The following is a 13372-nucleotide window of genomic DNA, read 5'->3' as shown; positions in this document are numbered from 1 at the left end:
AGTTCTAAAAATATCAATGTAAAAAATATTCAAGAATAATATATATCAGATAATTATAAGAATGAAAAGCATTTTAAAAAACCTAAAAGATAGGAATGTTCCAGAAATTCTTATGCGATTACAGAAACATAAAACATTATAACTTCAGGAAAACAATTGTAACTAATAACATAAAATTGATAATACATTAGATATAATAACTTTTCTGGAAATTATAAAATTATTCAGTAATTAAATTACTGAATAATAAATAAAATTAAAAAATATTTACTTGTAATTTCTAGATAATTTTTTATTAAAAGAGGCAAAAAAAGCAACGCCTTTGTAAAATACGAGTAAATAATAAACGAAACTTAATTATATGGAGAAATATATGTATATACAGAAATAATTTTTTTTTTTATGTTAAAAGTGAAGAAAACATAAATATATTTTTTCTACTGAGTTATTGATTGATTTTCAAAGCCATTTTCATAATTTTAATACGAATATGCAATGCAATCTTGCCATAGCACTTACCTAAATTTGGCACGGTAACAGTAACTTGCTTGTTTGATTCGAATTGAACATTAGCCATTTTATTTTTATCCACACTAGCGGGCTTGAAGTCATCTGTGTAATGGAAATATGGAGAGAAAAATATAGATTAGTCTGAGATTTCATTTTATTTCAAATTATTTTGATTGCTATGAAAACATGAGTAACCAACGAACCAATCTTATGCAACTCATGACAACAAAAAATGGTTGTTGCTTAAAAATTTTATGAATAATTATGCAACTTATTATTAGTCATACGATTTTTAATTATTTATTTAGACGTGGAATAAACCATGTTGACTATTTAAATTGAACGTAATGTATGGAATTGTTCATACCTAAAATAATAAAACTGAGTATTTCTTTAGTATATCTAATATACAAATATACAATAGTAAACATAGTAATTATTAATTATTAACTAGTGACTATTCATAGTAAATTTTATATTAACATTTTTACTAAAAATTGTTAATAACATTAGAATACTAAAACTAAATAAAATAAGTGATTAATTAAATAAATGAATCAATCGTATCATGCATAGCAGCTTCTGTCGAAGATATTGGTTATGGAAGTTATACTTTCTCTCTAGTTACCATAGACCCCATACAACAATGTGTGCACTAAAGATATATCTCCTTTCCAAATAGAAACATTTATGCAAACTTGTGTTCTATAACAATGTGTGCACTAAAGATATATCTCCTTTCCAAATATATCTCCTTTCCAAATAGAAACATTTATGCAAACTTGTGTTCTATAAAACTTGTCTGTAGTCTGACAACGAGCCTTCTTCTCAAGGGTAAAGTGCGTTCGTCTTTAATGATACAGATTACTACTAGATTCTGTTTAAGTATTTATATAGTATCAGTGTGGGCTTTGGACACAAGGTCAATACTCCAACCTAATCTAACATATCTTTTAAGTATACGCATTTGCTACTTTAAATTACTACTTCGCGAATTTTTTAATGAACTGCAGAAAGTTTTCCTCATTTACAGCAGTTCTACTAAATGCAATCACTTCAAACACTTCACCTTTGAAGAAATTACAAATCTGCCGTGTAATAGATTTCAAAAACCATTAATAAAGCATGTAAGAAACCTAGAGTATTATGCTATATGTATGCTATATGTTATTAATATCTTACAACTTATTTTTCGCAGAAATAAAGCATGACGATAGTGTGCCTTAATTCCAATTCTAAACTTGTAGTTTGTTTCCATTGAGATTGGAAAATTTCTAAACCTGATGCTTATCCACATCATACACTAATTATAATTATAATTCCTTTGAATTTCTTTCACGTCACCACTTTCCATCCCTATTCTCTTCTCTTCTTCTTCAGTTGTATTTTTTATTTATTTATAATATAGACTTTTCAAAGATTGATGAAGACCTGAAGTCGGGCTGTAACACAAGCACGTAGCTAAGGAGGCTTGAGGAGCTGAAGTCAATGATTCATCTAAACAAAATAAGTCAAACAATAAGCAGAAAAAAAAAATAATCTTGAAGATTACTTTTAAAAATTCCAATATGTATGAGTATTGTTTTAAATAAGGTACAAATAAATCTGTTACTTATCATTAATATTAATTTTTTTTATAATTTAAATTGATTTCTATCGAATTTTTAAACATTTTAGTAGTTTATTTGCTTTTCAAAGGGCATATTAATTGAAATCATTAACTTAATTTAATATTGGACTAACTTTACTACTGTTACGATTATATTATATATTACTGAATTTATATAAAACTGTACATTCATTTATTTGTATTTGATTTATCCTTTGGTTCAGACGGAATTTCCGCTACGAAATTCTAAGAAATATTCTAGTTTCATGGTCACAAAATAAAAAAGTTACCTCATTCCAGCAATGACATGCATTATTCATGTATTAGGACAAAAAATATAGTGAAAAGGTTTCAACAAAAGAAATATTAGCTCTGAAATACAATCTATTTAAAAAAAATGAAATGCAAATCGGCACCTGCAACATCATAAACTACCTCTAGGAAACCTGACAGTCCTGATAAAAAAGATTTATTTTTAGTTATGTGCACATTTTAGATTTTTTTTTTAAGCTGACGCAAGTTTTTATGTATTAATTGAAAAATTTCAATTATATAGTATAATATATGTTATAACCCGAATGTAAAAGCGTACTTTTTCAGGTTCAGAAATGTACTTTTTAAGACAAAAACTATTTTGTAGTAACAAAATATGTTATATGATATGAAATTTAGAGAAAATAGAAATAGTTTTATGAAATTCAGGGCCTAGAACTAATATTCTGAACTTCTGTGGTAAATTTTTTTTTCTGCAAGTCCACTAATTAAAAATAAAAATATATAAAAATATAAATAAAATATTCGACTATAAAATTATTTAGTCTAATGATTGATTTTATGATATACCCATTTCGAAACTAAATGTGATTTATCGCTCTATATTTTTATTTTGTTTAATTGTTAAATAATATATATATATATATATATATATTAATTTATTTAAATATTACATTGAATAATATTTTTTGAATGCAAATTAAAGGTTAATTCAGAATAAGTGAACTGCAATCAGAAAAAAGTAAATATTTTGAATTTATAATCATTTTTTAAGTTTTCGAAGGGTCAAGCTCTACGTTCAGAAACTACTCGTCAACGACGATTTGCGGATTTTCATTATTTCATTGTTATTGAAAGCGAACCTACTAAACTTTCTATGAACGCGAGAACTGTTCCGTTTATATTCTTATAGTATTTTCTTAAGATGTTTAATCTGCATTACGAAAGATATTAACATACCTGTCTGATCAATATATATATAATATATATATAATCAATTTATTTTAATATTTAACGGCAGTAATCGAATTAGACTGTGTTTATACAATATTTGTGAGTCTTAGCAGATTAAGTTAGAATTTTTAAACAATTTATTAAGTAATTCATTATTACATAATGATAATATATATTCTTATATTATATATAATATTATTATATTGTACATAATATTATTATATTATATTATTATGTATATTATATAAAAAGTTATTTATAATATAATATTGAACTATATTTTTTAAAAGTACTTGTTTTTGGAAGTGTGTATATAATATGTAACAATTTATATATGATCTATTTTAATTATTACAACTATTCTATATTGTATTTACAGCATTGAGATATCTACAGAAATATAATAGATATTAAATCTAGATTTAAATCTAAATTTAAATCTAAATCTAGATTTAATGTCTATTTGCTATAGACTATAGCAACTATCTAAAGTTAATATCTATTAAAAAATATGTTGAAATTTTTATAACCAGAAATCCATCTAAACATTAATACATATGAAATCTATTATATTTTAACTTTTATGAATGATTATTTTGCAAAATATTGTACTTACATTTTATGGTATGCAATGCCCGATTTGGATTTTTAGAAAAAGTGGAACCAAGTTTTAATTCACGCCGCTCAATGCCAATGTTTAAGCGATCAGCCAGTGAAGATTTTTGTTTCATCATCATCATTCCACTGTTTGTTATTGGACTGTGATTGACGTTGATGTTGTTGTGGTTTTTAAATTGGTAATTGTTGTTGTTATTGCTGCTATTATTGCTGTTACTTGATTGTTGATGTAATTTTGTTCCACGTTTTGTTGCGGTTGCCGCAGCAAATCCGCCAGTAACACCTTCACCAGCGCCACTTCGTTTGTAATTAAAACCAATTGCACCAGCAAAAGCAGTAGCACCGCTACCAACGTTCACAGATCCACCACCGATGCTGCCGACACGATTGTCTAAAAATCCTTCAATCGTTGTGGCTTGAGGCACTAATTGTGATTTTGGTACTTTATTATAAGGTTTTTTTGGGCAGCTGACAACAGTTGAGCCCACTGCAACCTTACAATTGAGGCGATTTGGTTGATTCGATGTATTAAAAATTTTAATGCTTTTCGTGCAATATAAAATTGCACACAATTTTCAAATGAAATTAAAGAATTTAAAGCTCCGTTCAAAAATAAAATAGCCAAATTATACTTTATAATTTAAGTCACTTTTTTTTCTCTTTTCTCAACTAATTAAGCACACTTTCCATTGAATTGAATTTTTAAATAACTAAAATACATTTTTTCACATATTATTTTTAAAAAAAATAAAACATATTTCTTTTTTTCGATTTTTTTTTATATTCAACACAAAACGCTAAATGCGCTAATTTATTCCAAATAATGCTATTACACTTGAACGCTTTGCCAACAATAAACACAAAAAATTCCACTCAATTCGTTGCTGCGGCTGCCAAATTTGCAATTCCACTTCGGCATATGTTTGCATCTCACCTTCTACTTCTCACATACACACACACATACATATACACACGTTCACATTATCAGAAATGCCCTCTTGCACACGATGTAAATTAGCCAGTAAAATAGGTAAATTTTATTAAGAAGCATATATTTATTAATAATTCATTTTACTATAACTGTTGGTTATAGCAAAATTAAGTTCTAAGAAAACTTTTTTACATACTCTCATTATTATATATTTGATATTATGTTTTAAATTGGTTTGAGACGTATTTTCTAATGACAATTGGATACGACCTCAAACACATTCACATGTTGTCTATGACGTTAGCTACGCCGCCTCTCGCATGTTGCTCTTTTTTATTTTTATTCAACTATGCCAAGGTGTGTGCTATTCTGTTCACTGCCTTATTTCTCACTGTACGTAGAAGACCAATATATTAATTTTAAATACGTACTTTTATACGTTTTATACATTAATATATTATAATAAATATGTTTAAAGTATAAGCAGAAAAGCATAAAATTATACATACATATATACAATAAAACGCTTTGACGTATATATTCTTATATCACAAAATAAGGCAGTATGCTTCCTATTGCGTCACTGAGTACACGTAAAATAAAATTTACAAACAAAAAGTACTTGGATTTGAGAGCATAGTGGTTGTTACGATGTTGCTTTTTAACAAGTGAAATTTGACAACATAAAATTAATAGATGCTTTAACAGATTTCAACTAAATAAATAATATTATAAGCACGCAATATGTAAAACATATGTCATATATACTTGCGTAGTTAACAAATACCCAAATTTATATTGCAAATAATTTAATATAAATACGTAGGATAATTACTTTGTCATATTGATATATCAAACAAAGTATATGGAAAATTAATTTGATTATTATTTTGTAGTTTATGCTTTATAACGTTGATAGATAAAGCAAACTATCAACACCAACCATATGTTGAAGTTTCAGTATTTTAGTCGAATTCTGTACGATCATATGCAACTGATCGCATTTAATTTTGTATAATAAAGGTCTTTATACCATATACCTTTCACTAAATGCAACACTGTTACTGATATTAAGACATGCTTCTCACTAGCAAAAAAAAAATTAAACAAACTTTGCATACAAAAACAAAAGCTAGCCAAAAACAATGTAGTTAAGAATGTGAGGAAGAATTGTTAAGCGTAAGGGGAAGTTTACTTGTTTCACAAGCAAGCACACGAGCAACAAAATTACTGAATTGAATGCCACAAGAAAATACAACAAAACATATGATTACAGCAGCAGGAAGAAGAGAGCAGTTACGAATTCGTAACAAATCAAGGCAGCAATCTCAGAAAGTAGGAAAATAGCAACAAAAAACTTTCACAAAGTAATCAACTACGGGTTGTCTGTCTGCGATTTACACATTTTTTTTTCAGATTTTTGGATTTTGTTCAGCAAACGTTACGTTTTTTATTTTATATATTTAGCACTATTTTGGCATATTATTTAAATATCTCCCCTCACTCATTGAACTGATTTGATATTAATGCCGACCGTCATTAACATGCGACACCTCGGAATTTATATTTTTGACGTAATTTTTTGCGACGCAATGAGATTTTTTTATGTTATTTGCAGAAAGGAATAAAGTTTACCTTTCTTCTTATTCACTTATTTATTAATTAACGAATATGAATTTTTAAAAATTTTTTACTTAAACTAAATAAACACAAAAATCCCGACAAATTTAAACGGCTTTCTAAAACGGCGGAGCAAGCGAATGTAATATTTCTGTCGTATGCTACTTTTGACATTTAGCCGTCAATATTTGTGAGAGAAATTTACGAGAGTATGCAATGAGCAGTGATGCCACACTTAAATATTATGAATAAATACATAACAACGGCGTTAAGAAATATGTTATGCTTTTACAATACTACGTATTACAATAGGCAGCATTATTGATTCAAAAATAATTATTAAGTTAAAAAATATTAAATTATTAACTATCCAAAAACTGAATAGTTTTTTCATTCATTTATTACTTTTGTTCTAACATGAAAGTAATAACTTTCATAAAATAAGTGTATTCTTTTGACATGAATGCTTCAATAGAACACGTGTTGCTTAAAAATTAACATGCAAAACAAAAATAAAACTCGAAAAAATTCATCCGCTTTACTGAAACTACTTAAGGAATAAGCTACTCGCATGACAATGGTGTCAAATCTTAAAACTGAAGTAATATGAATGATTTTTGAAAGAAAATGAAAAAATTCGTTCCGAAAACATGGGAATTTGTTTATTATTTATAATTGTTGCTATTAAATTAAAATATTTTAAAGAAGCAAGTTCTTTAATAAAAGTTGTGAAGATGACTGACAGGTTAATAATTGTGAAAAACTCATTCGTTAATTATTTATTAATGATTTTATAATTTTTGTATTATGTTCATTAAAATATACAATACACGAATATATACAAAACATGACAAGAAAAATAAAACACTGATAAATACTGATAATTTAGCATTTACTAGTGATGTTTGAATATTTGAAAAGTTTGAAAATTATATAAACGATTTTATTGACAATCTCGTATTGCTTTCTGAAGAACTGAAGCTTTTAAAAACTCCAAATATTTGATCTCGTTGTTTTTCCTTATTTCACTATTTTTTCTGTTATTATGGATAAATCCAAAAAAAATGTTCACTTTTATATAAATTCAAATACAGTATAAAATGCTCACCAATAACTTTTTTCATTCAATTTATATATATTTCTATAAAAAAACTTTTTCATAAAATTATCTGCAGGTATTTTTGTATTTATATGTATTTATCAACCATAAAGTTTAAAATTTTGAATATTTGTTTTATTGGATTATTCATATAAAAAAAAAACACTTAATATAATGCGTATATAAAGCACAAGTGAACTGTATTCTGAAATATGTACTGGCATTACTTAAGGCGGAGTTCCTTCATTTAACTATATTAACACAAATATTTTACACTTTCAATTTAAAATTAGTAAACATTTTATATACCTAAATATTATTACACATTATTAGTACTGTAATATAGTTCATTTGTGCTTTATATACGCATTATATCAAGTGTTTTTTTTACATGAATAGTCCAATAAAACAAGTATTCATGTCAAAAGAAAACACTTAATATAATGCGTATATAAAGCACAAATGAACTGTATTACAGTACTAATAATGTGTAATAATATTTAGGTATATAAAAGGTTTACTAATTTTAAATTGAAAGTGTGAAATATTTTGTTTAATATAGTTAAATGAAGAAACTCCGCCTTAAGTAATGCTAGTACATATTTCAGAATACAGTTCACTTGTGCGTTATATACGCGTTATATTAAGTGTTTTTTCTTTTGACATGAATACTTGTTTTATTGTACTATTCATGTAAAAAAAACACTTAATATAATGCTTATATAAAGCACATATAACTGTATTAGAGTACTAATAATATGTAATAATATTATTTATATAAAGGGTTTACTAATTTTAAATTGAAAGTGTGAATTATTTTGTGTTAATATAGTTAAATGAAGGAACTCCGACTTAAGTAATGCCAGTACATATTTCAGAATACAATTCACTTGTGCTTTATATACGCATTATATTAAGTGTTTTTTTTTTTTGACATGAATACATGTGTTATTGGACTATTCATGTCAAAAGAAAACGCTTAATATAATGCGTATATAAAGCACAAATGAACTATATTGCAGTACTAATAATATGTAATAATGTTATTTATATAAAAGGTTTACTAATTTTAAATTGAAATTGTGAATTATTTTGTGTTAATATAGCTAAATAAAGGAACTCCGCCTTAAGTAATGCCAGTACATATTTCAGAAAATTTTTGAATGTTATTTAATTATAAAAGGACAAAATTCATTGTGTACAGACAATTATAAAGTTTGCGTACTCACGATTTTTACTTACTCCAGTGTTTTATCTGTAATTTATTCCAAATATTCCGCTTGTTTCTCAATCGGTAAGCAGATTCCTTTAACTGCTGGTCTCGTTATTTTTAAATAGTTTGCTGCCATATTCTATATTTGGTTAGTGACTATTGGATATGTATTTTTTTCATTATTATAAGATTATATATGTATAACAATATATGACAAACCTTAAGAAGTATTGTGATCATGAAGAAAGTCTTCTACACTAACCCTTTAAACCTATTGTTATTAATAGGTAAATTCGTTTCATTTATTTTAAATTAAACACGTTTCGTAAAAGATATAAACCTATCTGTAAAAGGTTGTAATTAACATGAACGTATTCAATTAAGAAATCAGCCATTTCAGTTCTGTTTTTCTAATATCTTTTAAAAGTACTCAAATACTCTATAAAACTGATATCTCTCAGAAATGCTCAAATATTACGTATAAATTTCAGATACTCATTTTTGTAAATATGTCGAATCGATCATGTTGAAGTATTTAAGCGAAAGTAGTTTTGTTTATTTTAGTTATTTCAGATATGAGACCTTATTGTATGGAACCAACTTGAGTGTAGTGTTTCAAAATTGGAATGATTATGTAGTTGCCTGACTATTTGAAGATATGATCTCGCTTAACGTTTTCGTGTCGTTTTCTGAGTCATGGTTAATGGGATGTCTACTTGTACTTATTTTTTTTTTACAGTTGTTTATTTGAAACACGATCGATGTAATAACGATTGAATGTTTAGCAATAGAACTTTTCCTTAACGTTTTTGAAAACAAACACCAGAAAACCAATTGGAAAATTAAATCAATGTTGAATCGTCCACCTCACTAACATTTATGAGGTGGCAGTCCTACAACCGAAATAGGGGTTTATTATATTACGCCATTATCGAGTCTGTATTTCTTTTGTATTCAAAAATACAGAAAAAAACGTGAAAAAAGCTCTGATCGTTTTGGTTTCGTCATTTAAATTTTAACAATTCTGAACGTTGCGTAAGCAAAAAATAATAAATTATGTTTAAATTCTTGAAATTTTTTTTTAATTTTAAAAAATAGCACTACGAACACAGTTTGAAAGCTGTTGGCCATCTTGTTCAACACCCTGCTTGAAATGTTGCGGACCGCGACTATGTATCGGAGACAACAACCATGTTGCAAACATTTGGTTGGTTTGCTTTGCAATATTGGGTGCAGTTCAATTTAAGAGTTTACGTATTTATTTTTAGTTTTTAATAAATAAATATGTAATAAGATTGCGTTTTGTTTTTTACGAATATAAGAACAAAATAACATTAAAATCATAATATTAATAACACTAAAACAAGAAATAAATATTACTGATAAATTCTATTATACTGCATTGCAAAAAAAATACACACCATTACTGTTGAAACCCTTCTAACTTATAAATAAGTTTTTTTTCGCCATAAGGCGCATTGCATTCGGCAAAAAAATTAATATTTGAAAATTTGATTAAATTAGTTAGTTTCTAAAGGCAAAGAGCGCTTGTATTGAAGACTACAGCTAGTTTAGCAAATATTATTGCTGCTCTTGTAATAGTGGGAACAGTTTAATTTAATTATAATGAAATCTATTCTGTTTAGCTTAATTTGTATCTTTTAAATCTGTAAATTTGTGAAACGGAACGATTTTATTTTTTTAGATCGCGTACTTCTACGTATACTACTTCCCACAATGTCGGCAGTTCTGTTATTTAGATCAGAAAAATTGCTCTAACTCTATAACTCTAACTGTTGCATTCAACCATATCATTTCAATTTTGTTTAACATTATGGACATAGAAGAAATAATATATTAGAGTTAGAGTTTAGAGTTCAGAGTTTATCAGAGAAATAGAGGCTGTTGTGTTTATTTCAATTCAAACTGGAAACACTTAGTTTTGGGCGCAAGCATTCACTTGATTTGAAATTCATTTGATTTTTTTTTTGCTCATCACAACTGCTAATGCCAACTACTAATGCTTGGCATGTCAGCTAGAGAAGTATAAAGGAGATTAATACGAAAAACAGCGGTATTTACTCTCTGCTGTTATGGAGATTAGGATTAAGTTATTCGATCCTATGCAGAGTAATCTTCTTTGTTTCTTATGATTGTGATATGTTATAATATGTTGATATCATTTCAATGAATGTCTTTTTCAAGTATTTCAAGTATTAGTGATTGTCCAACAAAAACGAGGTTCATCTTCAACATCAAAGTTACCAGAATCGAACAGACTAGGGTCCGGCGTTTATTCACAGCATCCTCTCTGTGAGCTGTACAGAGAGGATCACTTTTTTATAGTAATAAAACATCATATACCGTATTTCGTCATATATTTTACTTATTTTCAAATCAAAGGATAAAATATAGCCTAAAATGTCTCTTTAAAACACGATTTGACGTCATCGGATTAGTGTTGCCAGATGGGTATGGGTGCCAGCACTATCTAGTGAAAAAAACAAAACGCGAATCCTTTTTTTATTGTCCAATAGGTAACATTAAAGGAGTCCCGATTAGAAAAGTTTCAGTGCTCTTAATATTCAGCAGTGTTCATTAACTTGTAATCTATGCTGGGCGTAGGGATAGAGCATGGAACATGCAGATAAAAGTTTTAATAGTGCCTTACTTTTTATATAAATTGAGTTTGTAAATATAAATGGTCTTCATTAACACATATTATATCTTTCCATAATAAAACTCCTTAGTTTGCTTTTGTTTGTTAAATATCAGTCTGAGAAGTCGCATTTTAATTACTTATCTCATTTATTAGCACAGATCCAAAAAGTAATGATAGGTAAATAATTATAATGGCATAATTAGCGTTTTGGTGAAGTGTGACTTACTAGTCTCATTAGTCATTCATTGTAGATTTGGTTACCTTCTAAATGGACATGTTAACTAAATTCGAATAATACAATTTTCCGCTTTAATTTCTAAGTAAACAATGTTGTGCTGCCGTCCTTAAAAGTCCTTACTTGCATTTGTGTCTATAGAGAGTTGTGCACTCGAATTATAGCACAGGTAACATAACTCACTGATTTGCAAAGGAAACATATTACAATGGATGGGAATTAGTTCAAGGATATGCTGCTCAGATAAAAATCAAAAGTATTTGAAAGTAGTAAAGTGCAGACAATGCAGTCGAAGAGTGGAAAGAATAATATGAAAATACTGCAGGCGCCTCATTGCTCATTGATCCTCTTAAACCACGCAATGATTTGCATTGGCCGGTACTCGCTGACAGGCGCAATCTGGATTGAGCGGCAGAGTCACCAAGTCTACGTTTGCATTTCTCGTAGCGTGTGTGTCTGTCTGTCTGTCTGACTGTCTGTGGTTGTTGTTGCTACTGATAGACTTTAAATCGAATTTATAGATCAATCTTCGGAATTAGTCCGTCCGTCGGTTGCTTGTCTGTCTGTTTCAGTTCGATTACTTGGCCAAGCATAAAGGCCTTTGCCTTAAACCTTTTTGAAATGGACTAAGTAGGCGGTCGCTTTACCGCTTATGCGTGTTAATTATCGAAATGCGAAATGTTAAGTTGGAATAGGAATGGGAATGTATATGTTATATGCGAAATATCCATAATTTGTTTGTTTGTTTTGCTTAATTTTCATCTCTGCCAGATTGAAATACATTTGATGCATTTAGATTTTTCCTTTAAGATTTTCCGCCGAGTATTATGTTGAGTTTTTAAATTATATTTGATTTTATTTTTTGATAAAATTGAAACTGATACATTTTCTGATAAAACAAACAACAAACAAATGCAAAAAAAAAATCATTCTGATATCCTTTATACAAATCCATTTAATTGTGATGAAATGAACGAAGCAGCTATCTTTCTGCAAGGTGTGCCATTGTTGTGAAGAACTTCAGGAAATTTTTAAAAAAAATCAGGACTCTATTGTGAGAGTGAGTGAATATAGAAAAGCTTGTTCTTGAATAAGATTCTAGAAGAATCAGAAGGGGGCTTCTAAATTCAAAACGTTTAAGAAGAGGCAGCTAAACTGTTTAGGTACGGTTTGATACTACCGGCGTTTCTAAAATTCCAGGTAGACCTCTTAAACCATTAAGTTAAACTGCTAAATAATATTTAAATATACATAGTCAGTAACTTGGTTTGGTTCCTTATGTTAGGAAGTAAAGATTCCTACATTATCGTTTTTATTCTCTCTTATTACTAAAACTAACAAATGTTCCGACCATTGTTGCTACACCTTTGCCTTAAAACAGTAGAGGATATCACTTAGTTATTGTAAATTAGATTAGTTCTCTGTTATGTGTATTAGATCAAGTCCACAGCGCTTTTTTTTTAAGTTTCAAGCTCCTCACAGATAGGGCCGCTAACAAATTCTGTGTGTTTTGGTGATTGGTTAAGCATATAATATATTTTTGGGAATGGGTTGGTTTTCTTTCTTCACCAACAGTATATTTAGGTCTTTATAGACATTTATTATATATTTAAAATGTTGTTTAAAAGATTCTAAACGAATCCCTAGC

At 27.9% G+C, this 13372-nt stretch overlaps 1 protein-coding gene across 1 annotated transcript in view; it reads right to left on the bottom strand.

Moving 5' to 3' along the window:
• The window catches only part of LOC119685106 (ell-associated factor Eaf-like), a 35611-nt gene extending 31047 nt beyond the window's left edge, over positions 1-4564 (bottom strand). The window contains exons 1-2 of the mRNA XM_038099312.1: positions 3963-4564; positions 520-612 (exon numbers count right to left, since the gene is read on the bottom strand). Of these exons, the coding sequence (XP_037955240.1) occupies positions 520-612; positions 3963-4086 (217 nt within the window). The 5' untranslated portion in view covers positions 4087-4564. The remainder of the gene's footprint in view (positions 1-519; positions 613-3962) is intronic.
• Between the last annotated feature and the right edge of the window lie 8808 nt (positions 4565-13372).

The sequence above is a fragment of the Teleopsis dalmanni genome, chromosome 2 (assembly GCF_002237135.1).
Source record: "Teleopsis dalmanni isolate 2A chromosome 2, ASM223713v2, whole genome shotgun sequence".
NCBI classification, from domain to species: Eukaryota; Metazoa; Arthropoda; class Insecta; order Diptera; family Diopsidae; genus Teleopsis; species Teleopsis dalmanni.
This window is presented reverse-complemented; position numbering and strand designations above follow the sequence as displayed.